Here is a 22932-nt window from a genome sequence, read left to right as displayed (position 1 = left end):
CACCAATCATCTGCAACATCTGATATGTGGAACAATCTCCGTCAAGGTAACTAAATACCCCCAAATCTATCTCACACACAATCAAACAAACTTTATACACACATATTTCCCCCAAATTTATTAGTTAAATTATTCACTAAAAATACCCAATTTCACCTTATCCCCTCTCATATCTTCATCAAAATTAGAACAATTTGTTCCGGTAATCCATTCCCTTTGCTTCCTCACCGTGACATGTGTACATACTGGTGTTTATCAGATTGTTCAGAGGTTATTTGGCTAGCTAAAGTTTCAATCTTTGTGTCAAAAGATCCACTTGTAGAACAGGGCAAACAATATGGCAGATAGCAGCGGGGATGTTGATGAACAGGTGGATTTTGAAGATGATAACTATGAGGAGATGGATGATGCTGTTGAAGAGCAGTTACATGAAAGACCTGATGATGATGATGATGATGATGATGATAGTGATGATGGCGACGGTGATGGTGACGGAGATGACGGCGGCGGAGGAGAACAAATTATTGTTGGAAACCAGTTTGAGGTATGAAGAGGAACCCATAACTGCTTCCATTTGTTTCGGTGTAGGTGAAGGTATAGATATAAAAGGGTGATTGGAGGTCTCCCTGAAGATCGACAATGGTTTAGAGAATTTGATGATTAGGGTTTGGGGGAAGATGATGTTGAGCTTTTATATGGTCAGAAAGAGATTATTGGGAAGGGGTATTTATATTTTTAGGGTTTTTTAATAAAGAATTTTTTTAATGAAAATTAAAAGGACAAAACTACCCCTGCAGATAAAGACAAAAAAGGGATGTTGAAACAGCCAAAGATGGGAGTTTTTGAGATTTGGACTAAAATGGCAACAAAATGCAAACCACAGGGACCCAGATTTAAAAAATTTGAGATTTGGACTAAAATAGCAAAACTGCCAAAACCACAGGGACCAAAATGGCAGTTTACTCTTTATTAAACATTATAAATAAGCAACAAGTTTTAGCTTAGGTAAGTTGTATCTTTGGCTTTGGGTAATTTTCAAAAAAAATTGGATTATGTAGTTCTTGCCCCCACCAAGTGAAAAACTTTCTTATTAAAATGAAGTTTATTGTAAATGTTTGATGGAAGTGAAAAAAATCTCTTATTAAAAGTGTAAGTTGAGATCATACTTTGGAGAGCAAGCCAAAACAAAAAATTAGTTGATTCTTATTATTTTTTTTTTCATCTTATATGATTGGGTTCATTTGGCCATTATAGAGTTAAATGCCATTTTAGTCCCTGTGGTTTGAGCCATTTTGCCAGTTTAGTCCAAAGGTTTCATTTTTAACCTGTGGGTCCAAAAAGGTTTCACAGTTGCCATTTTAGTCCACTGGGTTAACTTCATCCATTTTTTCTGTTAACGAGAAGGCTAATTCGGTCATTTTGTATGGCTGAATTGCCCTTTTAGTTAACAGAATTACATACAAAATGACCAAATTGGCCTTATCGTTAACAGAAAAAATGGATGAAGTTAACCAAGTGGACTAAAATGGCAACTGTGAAACCTTTTTGGACCCACAGGTTAAAAATAAAACATTTGGACTAAACTGGCAAAATGGCCCAAACCACAAGGACTAAAATGACATTTTTTTTGTCATTAATACTTCATTTTTTTCCTTTTCTGAACAGTATTGACACTTGATAAAACGTGTTTAGGTGCTTCCGACACTTGATAAAATGTGTTGGGTTCGTTCGACCTGTCTAATGATTTTTTAGCTATGATATTAGGGCTTCTTTGGGGTGTACGACGGACACGGTGGTAATAAGGCTGAGGGGTATGTAGCGAAGAATATACACCCGAATGTGTTTGATCTATGAATGACAACAGGGGAACTTGATAAGCGAGATAAACGGTATCGCCTCAGGCGCCTCCACAAGATCACGATAGAAGTCATACTCCGCTTCATAATCATCAAATGAAGCTCGACTTTCTGATTCATATGATAGTGATGCTTAGCCAAATCTGACTTCCCAATTGTGTTCTTTTGTCATATTTCATATAGATGGTGTTGATGCATACATCTGTCGACTTCGTCATGTATCGAGTCTTATCTCTAGACTGTTAGATCTGGGCACGTTGTACGAGAAAATAGGAGATTTAAGGGTTAATTAGATGTGATTTCGCTTGGGAAGGTGATTCCGCTTGAAATGACTTTGGTCATTTTCAAGCGAAATCAGTTATCATGTTTTTCCGCTTGAACTGTTCAAGCGGAATCAGTCCTCTATATATAGTCATCTCGAGCGAAATCATTAGTATCTTGGTGTAATTCCGGTACCGAAGTGCTGCCGAAGCGCCGTTTGATTGTAAACAGTTTCTGATCATTATAGAAGGCATATTAAGGTGAATTAAGCTGTTTTTTCACATCTGTTTCTTAGTTTCCGCCTCTGAAACAGATTAGAATACCTCTGAACGACTCGTTCGGGTCCGTACACGATCCTACAGATGGTATATTTGACATGTCATAAATTATGGAGTTTGTTTATACACAAAAACGCCGTACCGTTGAATAACACTTTATGGGCGTTTTGAACCTAGCGTTTATGCTTTATTTGTGTATTTGACGTCTTAATTTCTAAGCCCTCGACCGCATCGCGGGCGGGGGCTTCCATCTAGTTATATATTAAAAATCATCTTTGGGTTGTGTGGTGAAAACACTATAGAGTTCATACCATTTTTAAGCATGTTATGCAAGCGCATGATACATTGTTTATTTCACATGAAACAATAGCTAGATGGAACTTCGCCGCGTTGCAACCGGGGGCATACAAATTAAGACGCGACGTAGACAAACGTTGCGACGTGCAATGTTAGATAGTATTAAACATTAACCATGAAAACCTACCAAATTTCAAAACTTAAAAAAACATCAATCAAGTTGAATTTCAAAAAAAAACATATAGACATATAGACATGTTTCATAAAGTAAACAACATTACTGTATAAAATGTTGATAATTGATGGTGATAAACAATCTTCTTCAGCTCCACCGCTCTCGTTAATTTCCAAAAGCTTCTAAACTATGTTCTCATTCAACATATCCTAATGAACTGTTCAAACCCTGGCTATAACACTTAGAAGAAAGTTTTCGGTTTGGTCTAGGGATAAGCTTGGTACCAAAAATCCCCAAAAGTGGGTATCGGTACCTAATATACGCGGTCCGGTACGGTACGATACCGATATTTGAGGGTAAAGCCCAATAAATACCGGTACCGAATCGGTACCGGACAAGTACCGGAAATGTCAAGAGTCGGTACAAAAAATTGACCTGGTTTGGTAAATTTAGTACCGGTACCCGATACTATTTGTTCATCCCTAGTTTGGTCTCTAGTGCACTGAAGTTTGCCTATACAATTGCTATTGCACTATGAGAAAAAGTGCAAATATAGTAAGACCATGTGTAATGGAAGGGGAAGATAATGCCCCCACCCTAGGGCATTTTACGTTATGTGGCGGTCCAGTCAGCAAAGGGGCATTATTGAGTGTTTTCTAAAATGGGTGTAGTGGGGATGGGGCATTATTGGGGCATTAAATAAAATAAAGAAAAAACACCTAAAAATCTTATTGGATAACAAAAAGGGAGATGAAAGATGATTGGACAAGGAAAATGGGGCAAGGCGTTTTTAAAACCACGCCAAGGGGGCTTTTTTTGAATTTAAAAAAAAACGCCCCGTGTAATGGTTATTGGGCGTTTTTAGGCGGTTTTTTTTAATTAAAAAAACGCCCCACTACGGGGGGTCTAAGAACACCATTTAAGCTAATGGTACAACACTATATTGCCAAAACATGTTACAAAGATAATTATTTAATTATATATTTTGCTTACTTTTCTTCATTTGTATTTTCAAAGTTTAGTATCTTTTTTTATTCAAGCTCATACACCCCTTTGTATATTTTATATTTTTAGTATGATCTATTATCTATATTTTATATTTTGTTGCACACTTAATATTATGTTTGTATATTGCATGCTAACTATGCTTAATATTTGACAGTTAACAAATGACAAGCTACCGACTACTGTTAATCTCCATGCCCAAATCATGATTCGTAACGTCGAACTATAGAAAAGAAACCGCAGCAGGGCTAACTACTTGTTTTAACAATTATGCAAGACCAAACAATTTGAACGAAAAATGTAGAAATACAAAGTTGCAAACCAAACGAAGCTAATAAAAACATTTTAGTCGTATTGACGGGGTAATGACCTTTTATTTCCTAGGAAACAATATAACACTTTACAAAACCTAACATTGTCACAGCCCCCGATCCCTATCTCCCGGGAACGGGCGGCCGTGAGCCAGTTTCGGTGGTATCACGTTTATTTATCCAATTTGGCAGCGGAAATTTTCATCAGGATCGTAGTTAGGAAATATTTAATCAGAGTAAACCACCACGTTTATAATATTAAACATATGGGTAAAAACCCAAGTTTTCAATACACACGTTTCATAGGAATAAATCCTATTTATTTAATAAAAACATCCATTTTATTCTTAGGTAACTTTATTGCCACTTTTCCAAGCCTTCAGTGCTGTCCAGCTGGCTTCTATTTGGCTTTCACATATTGTTACCTGAAACGCGTTTTAAAAACATTTTGTCAGTGGGAAATACTGGTGAGTGAATCCCAATTTAATCAAGTTTAAGTAAAAACCAATTTGCAGTATTGAGGGCACATCCGCAATTACATTTGTATCCAAGACATCACAATTAACATCAGTGGTACGGTCATACTCAACTTATGGGATGTTACCACGCCAGTAACCAATTTTGTATACAAAACCCCAACATACCCACTATAATTGTATTCTTTACAAATACTCAATAACTGGTTTGTATGTATTTAGTTAAGTGAGGTTTTGTAAAAACAGTTAACAAAAAGGAGATTACTCACATTGCTGTTTTAGGTTTTTCGTAAGGGTTTCCTGGAGATAATCTATAAATTACACAAATGCACGTGTGTTAGTATAATAACCCATTTTAACATTAGTAATACCCTCCCCGAGACGGCATTCCAACGACTACGTCGGGCAGAACCACGACAGCCGTTACGGAACCCTAGATCAATCGGGCAGCGTATCTAATACGTCTCCAGGGGTTATAATACTTACATCGTAGCAGAACCTCGCTATTTTAGGGGATATTGAACTCGGGTATAATGCCCACTATTTAAAAGTGTAGAGAGACAGAAAGAAAATGAACGAAATGGACTGAAGGCCGTTGCCTTCTATTTATAGTGCTGAATTCGAGTCCCCACGCGGCCCGCGTGAAGTTTGGGCCGGGTCTACGCGGCCCGCGTCACAGTGGGTCAACGGCGTAGCTTGGCCCGCTCACCACTAGACTGGACACGGTGCTGACACGTGTCGGCTCCGTATCATGCCACAAATCAGGACGCGCGCGGCCCGCATGGACTTAAACGATTATGTACGCGGCCCGCCTAAACTAATGGATTTGGCTAAGTCTGGTTATCTCCTCGCGCGGCCCGCTTAAGCTTGAGGTGAGGCCCTACGCGGCCCGCCTCAACTTGATAATTATTGTTTTTATTTATTTTATATAGTATAATCTATTTTGGGGCTCGGTTTTCACATACGGGGTGCATATAAAGACAAGTTGATATATTTAAAGATATATTAGGGCGTCGGAAATATTATGAGGATGTCTGTTTTACCGAGGGTTGTTATATCCTCCCCACCTTGTTTTAGAGCTCGTCCTCGAGATCTACTGGAACAAGTGTGGATATTTCTTTTGCATTTCTGATTCTAGTTCCCACGTATATTCAGGTCCTCTTTTGGAGTCCCACTTTACTTTGACTAAAACTAGTCTCTTGTGCTTGAGATTCTTAATTTTCCTATCTTCAATTTGCAGAGGCTTCTCCACAAACTTGAGTTGCTCATTAACCTCTATATCCTTAAGAGGTACTACGAGTGATTCATCAGCTAAACACTTTTTAAGATTGGATACATGAAATACATCATGTATTCCTGCCATTTCTTCTGGCAGTTGTAGCTGATAGGCTACAGGTCCTATTCTTTTAAGAATTTTGAAAGGTCCAATATATCTGGGACTAAGCTTTCCTCTTTTGATGAATCTTACCACTCCTTTCCAGGGAGAGACTTTCAATAACACTTTATCTCCCACTTGAAATTCTAATGGTTTGCGTCTGTTATCAGCATAGCTCTTTTGGCGATCACGTGCTGTTTTCAGTCGTTCCTTGACTTGAATAATTTTATCAGTTGTTTCTTGTACTATCTCAGGTCCAGATAATTGTTTTTCCCCAATTTCTGCCCAACAGACTGGGGTTCTGCACTTTCGTCCATAAAGTGCTTCGAATGGTGCAGCATTGATACTTGTGTGATAACTGTTATTATAAGAAAATTCTATTAAAGGTAAGTGTTCGTCCCAATTACCTCCAAAATCAATTACACAAGCTCTAAGCATGTCCTCCATTGTCTGAATTGTCCTTTCACTTTGTCCGTCTGTTTGAGGATGATAAGCTGTGCTTAGATTTAACCTGGTTCCCATTGCTTTTTGGAAACTTGACCAAAAATGAGAGGTAAAACGGCTATCCTTATCAGAAACAATTGATAAAGGAATGCCATGTAATGAAACAATTTCATTTACATACAATTTGGCTAATTGTTCCATACTAAAGGTTTCCTTCATTGATAAGAAATGAGCTGACTTGGTTAATCTATCTACAATCACCCAGATTGTATCATTACCTTTTCTCGTTTTAGGCAATTTGGTAACAAAATCCATTGTTATCAATTCCCATTTCCAAACTGGTATTTCTAATTGTTGTAACAATCCTGAGGGTTTCTGATGTTCAGCTTTAACTTGTGAGCAAGTTAAACATTTAGAAACATAGGCTGCTATATCCTTTTTCATTCCTATCCACCGGAAATTTTTCCTTAAATCCTGGTACATTTTATCACTTCCTGGATGCATCGTATATTTAGACTTATGGGCTTCTTCTAATATACGATGACGTAATTTTCCTAATTTAGGTATCCACATTCTCTTTTTATGGAACCTCCAAATTCCATCTGTTCCTTGTTCTAATTCCTTAATCATTCCTTTTAATTTTTCAGTATCCTCCTTGATTACTGATTCTTGTGCTTTTCTAATTTGATTGTTTAAATCTACTTGTAGATTTAATTTAAGAGAACGTACCCTTTTTGGCTTTTCGTGATATTTTCGACTTAAAGCATCAGCCACCACATTTGCTTTTCCTGCATGATACTGGATATCACAATCATAATCACTAAGTAATTCCATCCAGCGTCTCTGTCTCATATTCAACTCTTTTTGCCCGAAGACATATCTTAAACTCTTATGATCAGTGAATATGGTAAACTTACTACCATAAAGATAATGTCTCCAAATCTTAAGGGCAAAAATTATGGCTCCTAATTCCAAATCATGAGTCGAATAATTTCCTTCATGACTCTTAAGCTGTCTAGATGCATAAGCTATAACCTTTTGACGTTGCATTAATACGCATCCATAACCTAATTTTGAAGCATCACAAAAGACTACAAAGTCTTCAGTTCCTTCTGGTAATGCTAGTATTGGTGTATGGGTTAATCTTTGCTTAAGAATTCTAAAGGCTTCTTCTTGTTTTGGTCCCCATTCAAACTTAACAGATTTACAGGTTAACTTAGTTAAAGGAATGGCTATTCTAGAAAAATCTCGAATAAATCTTCTATAATAACCTGCCAATCCTAAGAAACTTCTAACTTCAGTTGGTGACTCTGGGGTTTTCCATTTGGTAATTGCCTCGATTTTTGTTGGATCTACATGAATTCCTTCATGGTTAACTAAATGTCCGAGAAATTGTACCTGTTCTAACCAAAACTCGCACTTTGAAAACTTAGCATAAAGCTTTTCTTTTCTTAATAAACTTAAAAGTAAATGCAAGTGCTTTGCATGCTCTTCCTTACTTTTAGAGTAAATTAGAATATCATCTATGAAGACAATTATGAATTTATCCAAATATGGCTTACATATTCGGTTCATCATGTCCATAAATGCGGCTGGGGCATTGGTTAAACCAAATGGCATGACAGTAAATTCATAATGGCCATACCTTGTTCTGAATGCGGTTTTAGGAATATCCTCTTCCTGTACCTTTAATTGATGATATCCTGATCTTAAATCGATTTTAGAGAAAAATCGAGCTCCTTGAAGTTGATCAAACAAATCATCGATCCTCGGTAATGGGTACCGATTCTTAATCGTGACTTTGTTCAATTCCCGGTAGTCAATGCACATACGCATTGATCCGTCCTTCTTTTTAACAAATAAAATCGGTGCTCCCCATGGCGATGAGCTTGGCTGTATGAATCCCTTCTCTAACAACTCGTCTAGTTGTTTCTTCAGTTCTTGCATTTCTGCGGGTGCCAAACGGTAAGGTGCTTTAGCAATTGGTGCTGTTCCTGGTAACAGATGAATTCTGAATTCAACTTCCCTGTCTGGCGGTAGTCCTGGCAATTCTTCTGGAAAGACATCTGAAAATTGAGACACTACTGGAATGTCTTTTAATTCTTTTCCTTTGGTGTTAGTGATTATAGAAATCAAATACACTATAGATCCTTTTCTTATATAACTTGCAGTTTTCATTACAGAGATGAATTTAGTGGATCTAAAGGGTTTATCTCCTTTAATTGTGATCTTTTCACCTCTTGGTGATTTTATCTGAATTGACTTTTGATCACATAAGATATTTGCTTTGTTGGCTATTAACCAATCCATTCCTAATACGACATCAAATCCTACCAGATTCATTGGGTAAAGGTTTGCAATAAATTTTTGATTAAAAATTTCTATTCTCGCTCCCTGCAAGATTTCAGAAATTCTAACGGTTTCTCCATTTGTTGTTTCTACTAGACATTCTTGTGGTAGTTTAGTTAATGATTGATTTAGGAGTTTGCAAAATGAAGTATTAATAAAACTTTGGTTGGCACCAGAGTCAAATAATACTTTAGCAAAAATACCATTAACTAAAAACGTACCAGCAATGACGTCTGGAATCATCTTGGCTTCGTCTGCAGTCAAAACGAATGCTCTAGCATTTTTAGGATTTTTGTTGGTTGCAGCTGGAGCCAATTTCGGACAGTTTGTCCTAATGTGACCTTTTTCTCCACAATTGAAGCACATTCCATTACTGGATTTCTTCTTGCAATTCTCTTCCTTGTGTCCTGGGGCCTTGCAAAAATTACAGTAAGTAGAGCATCTTCCAGAATGCTTCTTTCTGCAGGCTTTGCAGTAGGGTGCAGAGGTAGAACCTACATTCCTACGATTGGAATTCCCAGAACGGAATTCTTGAGTAAGCCTTTGGGTTAGGTTTCTCCTCTGGTCTTCTTCTCTAGTACGGATTAACTCATCTGTCAAGGTATTGGCTAGTTCTACAGCTTCCTCTATGGTTTGGGGTCTAGCTGCCTTGACTACATGTCTAATCTCTCCAATTAATCCCCAGATATATCGGGAGATTAATACCGGTTCAGGTGATGCAAGGGTAGGTACTATCCTAGCATATTCAAAGAATGTGGTAGTGTAACCCTTACTGTCTACTCCGGTCATTCTTAGATTTAGGAACTTATTTGCTATCTGTTCCTTTTCATTGGGAGGGCATAATTTCCTTTCTACCATATTCTTAAATTCCTCCCATTCCATGTTATAAATTCTATCACTTCCTCTTGACTGGAGGATAGTGTTCCACCATTCTAAGGCTGCATTTTTAAACAGATTTGAAGCAAACATTATTTTATCTTCTTCAACACACTTGCTTATTTTCAGAACTGCCTCAGTTTTCTCTATCCAGCGTAAAGCTGCAATGGGTCCTTCATTGCCCGAGAATTCTATTGGTTTGCAGGACCAGAATTCCTTGTAAGAACAACCATGTGGCATGGTTCTTCTTCTTTTGGGAACGGGTGCTTGAAGTATGGGTCCATTGTTCACGCTGTTTTCTAGTTCAGTTGGTCGCTTACTGCTATGCTTACTTTTATTATTCGCTTCCTGAACTGTTTGAATAATAAATGGCATTGCATCTATAATTCCTTGTGCCACTATATGCTGAACGGCACTATTATCCATTTGGTTTCCGTTGTTATTATTGTCCGAATTCTCATTAACCACGTTAATGTTACTCTGGTTATCGTTATTCAGATTTTCTTGATTTCCCGCGTCGGCCATCTGAATTTTAGACATTTACCAAATATTAATATCACAAATAATATTTATATATAGCAAATCACATGACACACACGTTTAACCAAAAACGTCGAGCATTGCGACTTTTACTCTTTTTATATAGTATGCATCAATACACACCAGTACAGAAATAAAAATTACAGTACCGACTGAAATGTAAAGCTACAATACTAATAGTATGCATCCGTAGTTTTTTTTTTTTTTTCTAACACATACACACATATATTATTTTATTATTATTACTACTACCGTACTGTCATCACGTTCACTGATATGGATTCATCCAAAAATCCATATTACGCTCATCGTATTTCCATACGAGGCGTTCTCCCACCTGTCGCATTCTATCACTGCTTTCTAAAATTTCCTCCCCAAAAGTCCTAAGTTCCTGGACATTTTCTGCACTCATTGGGGGTGCAGGTTCTAGGACTGGGTTTGGAAACTGAGGTATGGGTTCCTGATACGGAGGCATAGGGGCCTGGTACGGGTATGGATTCTCTAAAATTTCCCTAACGTATGCATCACTAATGTTGTAGGGATCTTGAGGATCTAACCCTGGATAAGCTCCTAAGTTGGGTATTGGCACATTTTCCTGTATTGGGTTTTGTTGCACGTAGTCCCTAACATCGTCCCACCAGGGATCGTAATTGTTTGGGTCTAGAGGATCAGGTGCAGGTACCCTAGGTATCTCCTCCGGGTTGAAATTAGGCATTTCTATCTGGTCTTCTACTTCCATGGGTTGGTCAGGATTTTGTGGTTGTGGTGCTAGCATTTGTTCCAGGTTTGGGTCGGCAGCACTGGTTGCTAAAATATGGATATTAGCGATACCCCTATTGAGCATATCCTGATTATAAGCATCAGTTTCTCTTTTTGCTGCGGCTAACACTCGCTGTTCCTGCAACTTTTTCATTCTTTTCCTACGCTCGTGCGCTCCCCTACTGAACCATCCCCTCTTTTTCTGAGGAAATGACTCTTCACACTGAGCCTTAAACACAAAGATTCCTTCTTCTGTGTCAGCAGAATACCCTGAAAGGGCAGGCTGAGAAGAGGAGGTGCCTTCGCTCCTAGGCGAACCAGACAGTTGACGATAGGCGTCAGAAGGTCCTTGGTCACTCATACTGTAAACTAACAAATAGTCAGATAACACATAGCAAGAAATACAATTATACACGTATTTCCATAATTTATTTCCTAACACTTTAAATTTTGATGTCAGCAGAACGCTTCTGTGGCTGAATCAGTGGCATAGCTCTGATACCACCTTCTGTCACAGCCCCCGATCCCTATCTCCCGGGAACGGGCGGCCGTGAGCCAGTTTCGGTGGTATCACGTTTATTTATCCAATTTGGCAGCGGAAATTTTCATCAGGATCGTAGTTAGGAAATATTTAATCAGAGTAAACCACCACGTTTATAATATTAAACATATGGGTAAAAACCCAAGTTTTCAATACACACGTTTCATAGGAATAAATCCTATTTATTTAATAAAAACATCCATTTTATTCTTAGGTAACTTTATTGCCACTTTTCCAAGCCTTCAGTGCTGTCCAGCTGGCTTCTATTTGGCTTTCACATATTGTTACCTGAAACGCGTTTTAAAAACATTTTGTCAGTGGGAAATACTGGTGAGTGAATCCCAATTTAATCAAGTTTAAGTAAAAACCAATTTGCAGTATTGAGGGCACATCCGCAATTACATTTGTATCCAAGACATCACAATTAACATCAGTGGTACGGTCATACTCAACTTATGGGATGTTACCACGCCAGTAACCAATTTTGTATACAAAACCCCAACATACCCACTATAATTGTATTCTTTACAAATACTCAATAACTGGTTTGTATGTATTTAGTTAAGTGAGGTTTTGTAAAAACAGTTAACAAAAAGGAGATTACTCACATTGCTGTTTTAGGTTTTTCGTAAGGGTTTCCTGGAGATAATCTATAAATTACACAAATGCACGTGTGTTAGTATAATAACCCATTTTAACATTAGTAATACCCTCCCCGAGACGGCATTCCAACGACTACGTCGGGCAGAACCACGACAGCCGTTACGGAACCCTAGATCAATCGGGCAGCGTATCTAATACGTCTCCAGGGGTTATAATACTTACATCGTAGCAGAACCTCGCTATTTTAGGGGATATTGAACTCGGGTATAATGCCCACTATTTAAAAGTGTAGAGAGACAGAAAGAAAATGAACGAAATGGACTGAAGGCCGTTGCCTTCTATTTATAGTGCTGAATTCGAGTCCCCACGCGGCCCGCGTGAAGTTTGGGCCGGGTCTACGCGGCCCGCGTCACAGTGGGTCAACGGCGTAGCTTGGCCCGCTCACCACTAGACTGGACACGGTGCTGACACGTGTCGGCTCCGTATCATGCCACAAATCAGGACGCGCGCGGCCCGCATGGACTTAAACGATTATGTACGCGGCCCGCCTAAACTAATGGATTTGGCTAAGTCTGGTTATCTCCTCGCGCGGCCCGCTTAAGCTTGAGGTGAGGCCCTACGCGGCCCGCCTCAACTTGATAATTATTGTTTTTATTTATTTTATATAGTATAATCTATTTTGGGGCTCGGTTTTCACATACGGGGTGCATATAAAGACAAGTTGATATATTTAAAGATATATTAGGGCGTCGGAAATATTATGAGGATGTCTGTTTTACCGAGGGTTGTTATAAACATCTCTATATTCATGTTTAAAAAGGTTTACAAAATTTAAACCGATGTGTTACATCATGTTGGAAAATCTTTGATTCAAAGATGCATATCGAATTTTCGATCGTGGATCACAAAAACAAATTATATTAATGGTGCTTTCATAGTTGTACACATAATTGTTTTTTATTGATGTAGAAATTGTACATATCGTGAGCAACTCAAACTTTCTCTAACAAATAATTTAGAGTAAATTGCCATTTTGTCCCTGTGGTTTAGGCAGTTTTGCCATTTTAGTTCAAATCTCAAACTTTTTATATCTGGGTCCCTGTGGTTTGCATTTTGTTGCCATTTTGGTCCAAAACTGAAATTTGACCAGAATCCCCAAACTAAAACCCCATGTTTTGTCCTTACCCTCAGGGGTATTTTGGTCATTTTAGAATTATTATAACTAAATATTAATTAAATCTTTTTCTATTTATGATTAAACATAAATAATGTGATTTGTCTCCCTCCTCTCTCTCTCTCTCTCTCTCCCTCTCTCTCTCTCTCTCTCTCTCTCTCTTTCATCCTCGACCTAGATGCAGCACAGATTCAAGTAACCTTGCATAAATCATAGCACCACCAGATTCAAGTAACAAAAACCAATCCAAAACAGATTCAAGTAAACCTTGCATAAATCATAGCACATTCAGATTCAAGTAACCTTGCAAAACAGATTCAAGTAACCGCCAGATTCAAGTAACAAAAACCAATCCAAAAACACAAGATAAATTACCTAATTTAACTTGAATCCGATTCGATTGAACATAATCAACAAACGACACGTCATCACCATCTCGCCAAGCACCACCACCTGCCACCACCACCACCCCCTCTCGCCGCCAAGCACTACCACCTGCCACCACCCTCTCGCACCCCCTGCAACCACCGCCCCCTCTCTCTCTCTCTCTCTCTCTTACATCACATCACCATCCGGTGACTAACATTCCACTGTCCGAGATCTATGTCGCCGTAGTTCCTCCTTGGTGCTAGGTCTGATTTGGGTGTGGGTGTGTGGTTATCGGAGAACCACCACCTCCTTTACCTGCTCCGCCGGTTCTCACTCTCTCTCTCTCTCTCCTCCCCTGATTTCGTTACCGCCCCCATCTACCACCACCGCCCCCAGAAACCATTATCATCAACCATCAAACACCACCCCACTCCACTGACCACCATCCAGTAACCTGCAACATCTCGGCGACCACCACCTCCATCTTCCTGTATCGGACCTCCATCTTCCTGATTGTCTATCGTCGTCTGATTGTTTTTCGGCTGAAGTTAATTTTAGGGTTTTGATGTAATTGGGATAGGGGGTATTTATATTATGTGGGTTTTGTAATAAATAAATTGCTTTAATAAAAATTAAATGACCAAATTACCCCTGCAGATAAAGACAAAAAGGGGCCTTAAAACAGTAAAAAATGAGAGATTTTGAGTTTTGGACTAAAATGACAACAAAATGCAAACCACCGGGACCCAGATTTAAAAAGTTTGAGATTTGGACTAAAATGACAAAACTGCCCAAACCACAGGGACCAAAATGGCAGTTTACTCAATAATTTATCTAAAGAGTAAAATGCACGGATAATCCCTGTGGTTTTGCAAAATAACACGTATAGTCCCGAACTTTTGGAAATTACACCGGTGCTCCCTGTGGTTTGACAGTTTGTTACTCGGATAGTCCCTGAAGTGGATGACGGTTAGTTTTCTCCGTAAAATGGATGTGAAATGACAAATTTACCCTTCATCTTCTCCACCTGTAAAAACAAAACAAAACAACCCCACCCCAACCTCACCCACCCTCCACCTTTCTCTCTTTTTCCCCCACCATTAATCACATCTACCAATCATCGCCACCATAAATCCCAAGTTTGAAGGCAAGAATGCAAGATGGGAGGCAAATGTGTTGATTATATCATAAGAACATGGGTAAAACATAAACCCTAATGATGTAAATTCAATCATCAACAATAAAATAAGAGGTGTGTACCTGATTAGCAGTCACCACACCAGAGAGGGAAGTAGATGTCATGTTCGTCAGATTGGTCTGGTTCCCCTTTAGGATGTATCTTCTTGATGGTAGTACCGAGTTCTTTAGGGTTGAAGAACTCGTAGTAATGGAGAGAGAGGAGGGGCGATATTGAGTGTGATGTTATGAATGTCTAACCTTAATCCCTCTCTAGTAATCTCCTTATATACACCTAAGGGGAAACCCAATTAGTTAATTAGGGTAATCTGACCCATCAACAATTACCAACTAATTTATTATAGGTTTTAATATATTTTGATCCGTATTATATAAATGATAATGATGGCTACTAGATTAAATATAAATAAATAAATATTTAATCTTACATTCTCCCACTTAGCCGAATAATCATTTATCATGAGTATTAGATAAGTCTGATCAGAAGTTAATACTCATTTTAGCCTTAAACAAGTACTATAGCAGAGAAATACAGCCGTTGAATCATTATGCGACTCAGGACCCCCATTAGTCATACTATAGCCTTAATTTAAAACCTAATAGTTATGATCAAAATAAGTAAGCCCTTTAACGTTTGATTTGTATTTACAGTTGTCTATATGTCATTACACCGGCAGAACATATGTAAGAGACATACAAAATCAAACTGATGAGGAATATTAAAAGTTAATCATTCATAGTACGATATGCAGTTGTACATAGTCATCAATAAACCCGTGATTATTATAAGCGCTTACATAATAGTTATGGGTGATAGACTTTTAGTTATAGGATCCTTAAGCATATCATGAATGCATTCGATACAAAGATTTAGTTTCCTCAATTCGTTCATAAACGAATAATTAATTGTGTATCGAAATTTAATGCAGCACCTCTCGAACTGTTATTGTTCAAGGAGACATGGTAGCTGACTTTATCACAATAAGTCTTCAATATATTAATCATATGGAGTTAATAAACTTATGAGTCCACTGATAAATTTCCAACAACATTTAGTGACTATATTATGTCGTTATAACTTGGGTTGTTATTATCAGTTCATTATGACTCCTCCATAAGATAGGTTTGTCTGCTGACATAAGGATATACCCGAAATTACATTTTTGTCATCTTTTAATATCACAAAGTTAGAGTAATCAACCGGTTTGAGTTCTCACTTCTTGTTTAAAATATAGTCTCTCGTTTCTTTTAAAGATATTGTAATACTCTATTAAATGCTTCACATTAATCTAGACGTATCTAGTGTGTTGCAATGTGAGTAATACTTAAACGAGTATAGACTTAAACTTACATAAGGCTTCTAATTAATGAAGCGTAAGAAATAATCTCATTTATCCTATTATCCTCTAAAGGAGAGCAGTACTGTTTGTTACATATGTAAGGACCAATTTAATGTTAAAACTTATGGAACGGAAGTAATGTCCCATTTGGTCTATCTCAACATGTTATAATATCTATTATGTAAGAGATATCTCTGAGATCTAGTATATCAAAGTTTGTGTTAACAATGCTTTGACTTATGTAACATCTACTTGTCAAAAGAATATCATCTATATAGACAAGTTTATCTTAGTTGCTCCCACTCATCTTGAGGTAGGTACATTATTCCACTTAGTTGTTGATGAAAATAATTTCGTTAAGATTTCATCACATTATGATGTTTGCATTAAACCATACATGGATTTTATTGGCTTATAGACAAACTGTTCTTTAACCTTAAGTTTAGAACTTTCAGGTTGTTTTATGAACATGTAAATATGTCAGCCAGTTGTAAGGGAAAACTGTTTTGATGTTCGTCTAATGTAGCTTAAAACTATTATAAGCTACTAGAACAGTGATGATCCTAAAAGAAATCTTTTGTTAGATATGTAATAACGATTCTTTAATAATTTATCTCTTCCTGAGTACAACCTTTGACAATCAATCATGCTTCTTTGTGTCTTAACGTTTATATCAGGATTTGGTTTAGTTATGAACACTCTTAGGTAATTTTATCAAATCCCAAACGTTATGCGAACACATAAAATCAGTTTTACTAGAAAACTGTTTTATTATATTCAGAAGATTGATTAACACTAATGGCTTAATTTGAAGAGATAGGATCAGTAAACTTTTCCAAACTCCATTTCAACTCCAAATTAGGGAGGTTATGTAATCATCAAAGTTAGTAGGTTTTTAAACCTAGATGACCTCCTGAGTTGATTATTGGGTTTGTTAGAAGTTTCAGTTTTATGGATTAGCTCTTGATTAGGTTTCTATCATTTTCAGGATTCTAAGTTTGTAAGAGTTGGTGCAGTATGGTGTACAAGAGGTGTAATCGGAGTTAAATTTGGAGTGAAATTTAATGACACTCTTCCCCCCGCCTCTTGTATTCCTTGCAAGTCATTATAAGGACTTTGACTGCTCCCACTGACCTTAGAAACTTTAGGAACTCAGCATGCTTAGGGTCAATATTTAACGGCCAAACAAATTCTAATAGAGAAAACATATTAATGAACATATTAATGACGTTAGTCATTGTAGTTTCTCTTGTTGAGGATTATGTTAGGTTAGATAAGATATCTAAGTGTGCCCACAATTAAGCAACAATGAAACTTTTGTAAAGGTAGCTTTAGATTTTAAGGAGACAAGTTCTGATAGAACAGTGTCAAGATGGAGCAGTGTCTTGTACAAGAGGTGTGTAAATTGAATTAATATAATGTTTTCACTCCCCACCTCTTGCAACTATTGCAAGTTATTATTAAGACACTTAATGCTCCCACTGATCTTTAATATCTCTAGAATGCTACAAGAGAAGTTTCAATGAGCTACGTGACGTGGAAACCTATCACATATACGTTAGACTTTATTTGATTCCTTTAATGTCCAGATATCATGAGAAACTTTAGGGACATATTTAATAGAAATCTTATTAAGTACATATATGAATAGATTTCTTTTAAAAACTATGGGCCATATACGACAAATTTAGATACAAGTAGATAGTCTTTAAATGATAAATGAATTATGTCTGAATGTTCCATTTGGAATAAGTTCCACGAATGTCAATGAATGACTTATGATGGACCCATACTTATTCCTTGAGCCAAGTGATATTTAGGGCTATAACGTCATGATTTAAAAACACTTAGAATGAGATTAGATAAGAAATCATCCTCATTAACCATGTCATGATTTCTCATGAATTTTGGTTATAATGGATGAAATTTGTAAGTCTCGTTTTCCTTCTGTCAAATTTTTCATTTGCATGATGACAAAAGTTGTGAAAGTGTAAGGTATCATCTAGTTTTATCTTAATAATGTTTCAATCCAGGTATTTAGAACAAATAAGATGAGAGTTTAAGATAAGTGTGACTTTATGTTGACTATGCAAACCTCACAACCTTCATAACATTGCTTAATTATGATACTATATTCTGATTAATACTCAGAATATATGTACGGTATCGAAAAACGTTGTTAGAAGATTGCTTATTATTGTTCTTATAGCCTTAACATTTAATCATGTCACTAACTCTCATTTTAGTTATTTGTTAACTTCTGGTAAGTAAACGTTTAAAACTAGAGTGAAGTAATCATGTGTTAATAGGAATATTATAATTAGTAGACTTAAATATCTTAAATAAGTGACTATCTAATTAATTCATCCAACTGTTCTTTAGAATAATGGATAGTCTCGCTGCTTATGTTTAGTCTAATGACATAATTATGCAGTGAGATTTTCCTTTGAAGAAACTTGGAGTTGGGATTTTGTACTTGTATTTTGTCAATGGACCTTAGAACAATCCTCTTTTAAAGTTTAAGTGGTTGTAGGGTGAGTAACAATTTATTTTCCAGCTTCAAACATTTATTTCTCTGTACATATGTTGCTTATCAACACACTCATTATACTTTAGTATTGTTGAGTGTTATAGTTGATTTATAAGGCATCAAATTGTACAAGTGAAAAACTTAATATGGAATGTACTGGAAAATGTACTTATTTCCATGCGTAAGCCCTTAACTTTATGGGTCATGGTATTGTACATTATTATGTATTCACATATACCACTTAACTTTATAGTTTAGAATTTTAAAAGAAGGCATGCATCTTTGGAGTTCTAGTGATTATTCCATATATAAGAGATTAGCCTTAGGAAAATCTTAATCTGAAATAACTTTAGTGATAGCATTATGTTAGAGAGTTCTTGATTATCATAAGAGACATCGTGTTCGATTTGTCCTGATCATCATGCTCTGATTTTCTTCTTTATAATCTTTATCAGAAGAGAGCAATAGGATTATCGTGTCTTAAGAAATAATCAAGGATTTAATTTAAGAGCTAATTCCAATAGAAACTTTAAATAAAGCAAACATTTTGGGTTTGGGAATTAGAGTGGATGAGATATATGTAGAAGTAAATTATAGTGAGTAAAATTATGGGTACTTAAAATAAGGCATACGAAATGATCATAAAATTAAGTAAGGATCATTAATATAAGGATCATTATGTGAAGAGATTGTGATATGTCTATTACTAACATCAAAATAATAGACTTAGTAAAGTCCTACTTAAACAAAGACAAATCAGCTTTGGCCAGAAGTGTAATCATTTAAGTATGTGTGCAAAGTAATCGTGACAAATCAGCTTTGGCCATAAATGAGACAATCAGTTTAGTTATGCACTTGTCAAGCATGCTAAACATAAATGAATTAAATCAGCTTTGGCCAGAATTAAGACATTTCACGTTTGTAATGCATACTTAACATAGCTTTTATAATACTTGAACAATAAATAGATGCATCAAATCAGCTTTGGCCAGAAGTGATACATCAGAAGCTCATTCAAGTTAAGTCATTTTGGTTTTGTAAAAGATTATTTGATCCTTATTAATTAACTAAGTATTTACAAAACCAATTATTAATTAGCTAAGTCTTAGTTCACATTAAAAAGCCTAAAATAATGAGGTTTCGAGTGAGATCTCGACTCAGTTATGAGATCTCGAGTGAGGTCTCGAGTCAAGTCTCGAGTCAGGTCTCGACTGAGTTATGAGATCTCGAGTCAGTTATGAGGTCTCGAGTCGCAACCTTGGTCTTGAGTTGTAGCCTTATGGTCTCGAGTCGCAACCTTATGGTCTCGAGTTATGAAGATTTTAAGACCCTTAGTCGAAACCTCAGTGGTCTCGAGTCGAGACTGTTGTCTCGAGTCATAAAGTTTTGAGAACCCTTATGATTTCGAGTCGAGACATGATGGTCTCGAGTCGCAATCTGATGGTCTCGAATCCACTGTTAACAGCTGTTATTGTGATAAATTTGAATCAGCTAATTTTAAGGGATTTTGATCATAATTCTAAAAATCTCATGTGTATCTATCCGAGTTAATTATTCGATTATAATTAAAATTATATTTTATTCGAAACTTGGAGATAAATTTACACAACTTTAGGAATTATAATCAAACTTAATTTTATCACCAAAAATTATGTAATTTTAAAAGAAACAAGCATGGCAATAGCGTGAATAAGGCAAGTTAATATTCAACATAATAACCGATTATGATTTGAAAGAATCATTCAATAACAATTTAGTGCAATTGATTCCACCATTCTAATTTAAATGCACATTAAAAAAAATGAATATGTGAACGAATTACATGAACACATAAAATAATTGACTTCAATTTAATATTAATGAAGTGCAATACTGACAAGAATTCATTGAATTAATTATGTTCACAAACTTCAAAACCAATATGTACTATCATAATTAATTAGCGGTGGAAACTGAAACCGTAAAGGATTTAAGCGATTTCAATTATTTTAAGAAGAACGATTTAGTAATCATCAAATAAAAAAAAAATTTTGATTGATTTTAATTTTAAAATCGATTCATTGAATTCCTTGATTGAACTGATATAATCAACATACGCTCTGATACCACATGTTGATTATATCATAAGAACATGGGTAAAACATAAACCCTAATGATGTAAATTCAATCATGAACAATAAAATAAGAGGTGTGTACCTGATTAGCAGTCACCACACCAGAGAGGGAAGTAGACGTTATGTTCGTCAGATTGGTCTGGTTCCCCTTTAGGATGTATCTTCTTGATGGTAGTACCGAGTTCTTTAGGGTTGAAGAACTCGTAGTAATGGAGAGAGAGGAGGGGCGATGTTGAGTGTGATGTTATGAATGTCTAACCCTAATCCTTCTCTAGTAATCTCCTTATATACACCCAAGGGGAAACCCAATTAGTTAATTAGGGTAATCTGGCCCATCAACAATTACCAACTAATTTATTATAGGTTTTAATATATTTTGATCCGTATTATATAAATGATAATGATGACTACTAGATTAAATATAAATAAATAAATATTTAATCTTACAAAATGTCCACACAGAAGGGTGAACAAGAGACGATACTCTCACAAAGCCTTCCGTTTGGCTAAATTCCTCGTTAAAGATATCCTTTTTATCGTTTTTTCTTATTTTCTGTTGGTTTTCTTGAATTTAACTGCAAATTACCAGACTTTCTGTGTGTTTTGTTTCTTTAACTGTGTTTTCTCACGTGATGATGCTGTTTATGATGAGCTTAAGAAACCAGATGATGAGAAGACGCCGTTACCATTAGATGAAGATCTTCCTGGAATGGGTCAATATTATTGTTTACACTGCGAGTAAGTAATTCAATTTTATATGGTTCATATGTTTTCATTTAATATTATCTGCAGTTTGTATTTTTTTTAAATTAAATGTTGATGTTTGTTTCAGTCGGTATTTTGCTAATGTGGCTGTGAGAGATGAACATTCCAAGACTAAACGGCACAAGAAGTGGTATGTTTTGGCTTAATTTGGTTATTATTTTGATATCTAGAACAAAAAAAAAAAAAGTCATCAATTTGAATGAGATTCATGTGCATTGTTATTGAGGTTTAAAACAGAAAGGTATGGTGGTGGTGTTTGGTAGATGTGGTTAATGGTGGGGGAAATAGAGAGAAAGGTGGGTGTGGGGGGGGGGGGGGGGGGAGGGGAAGGGGTTGGTGGGGTTGTTTTGTTTTTATAGAGTGGAGAAGATGAAGGGTAAATTTGTCATTTCACATCTACTTAACGTAGAAAACTAATAGTCATTCACTCCAGGGACTATCCGAGTAACAAACTGTCAAACCACAGGGAGCACCGGTGTAATTTCCAAAAGTTGGGGACTGTATAGGTTATTTTGCAAAACCACAGAGACTATCCGTGCATTTTACTCTTATTTAAATGTGTATAGTATCCTTTGTGTTTTCTTAGTACTCGTTTGCTTATGATGTTTTCTTAGTACTCGTTTGCGTATGAGAAGTGTTACATTACATGGTCCACCCAAAAACAAGCTATTTACTATTTTATATTTATAAATTTCGAAAAAAGAAAATCGTGTACATGTAAATATCCCTTTTTATGGTATGTTTTAACCAAACAAACTTTTACATCTATAGACTATAGTAATAAATAAATTTAAGCGCAACCCCTTTTAATAGCAAAACCAAATATTTTAAAAACTATATTCATATATTTCAGAGTTATAACATTACTATGCATGAATCTTTAGGTGGTGTTTGTTTTTCCTGAAAAGGTCTTCAGAACCTCTTATGTCTGTGCCGCACAGACCGTGCACAGACCTTTGGGTCTGAAGACTAATGTCTTCATGGGTCTGCAGACCTCTTCTTCTTCACAAAACCCTAGCACCTCTTCACCCCTTCTCCTCCATCCACCGCCGCCACCTACCACTCCGGCGACACCCTGACCCCGCCACCACCTTCCACTGCGGCGCCACCCTACCCTCCGGCGACACCCTGCCCTCCAGCGACACCCTGACCCCGCCGCCACCTTCCACTGTGATGTCAAGCCAAAAGTCCAAGAATCGTAACATCATCATCACACACCCCCTCCCTCTCTTTGTTCGATATTCTATCAGATCTGAACCACAAACACTGAACAACGACAAACTGGCAAAGGGTTGCC

At 36.7% G+C, this 22932-nt stretch overlaps 1 protein-coding gene across 1 annotated transcript; it reads left to right on the top strand.

The window, feature by feature from the left end:
• The first annotated feature begins 337 nt into the window (after positions 1-337).
• On the top strand, positions 338-22289 carry LOC110920156 (trigger factor). Its single transcript, XM_022164388.2, has 5 exons — positions 338-544; positions 21322-21394; positions 21500-21608; positions 21703-21765; positions 22069-22289. Exons 1-5 carry the CDS (start codon positions 338-340, stop codon positions 22139-22141), a joined length of 525 nt encoding a protein of 174 aa, XP_022020080.1. The 3' UTR covers positions 22142-22289.
• The last annotated feature ends 643 nt before the right edge of the window (positions 22290-22932 follow it).

The sequence above is a fragment of the Helianthus annuus genome, chromosome 16, assembly GCF_002127325.2.
Source record: "Helianthus annuus cultivar XRQ/B chromosome 16, HanXRQr2.0-SUNRISE, whole genome shotgun sequence".
Classification (NCBI taxonomy): domain Eukaryota; kingdom Viridiplantae; phylum Streptophyta; class Magnoliopsida; order Asterales; family Asteraceae; genus Helianthus; species Helianthus annuus.
This window is presented reverse-complemented; position numbering and strand designations above follow the sequence as displayed.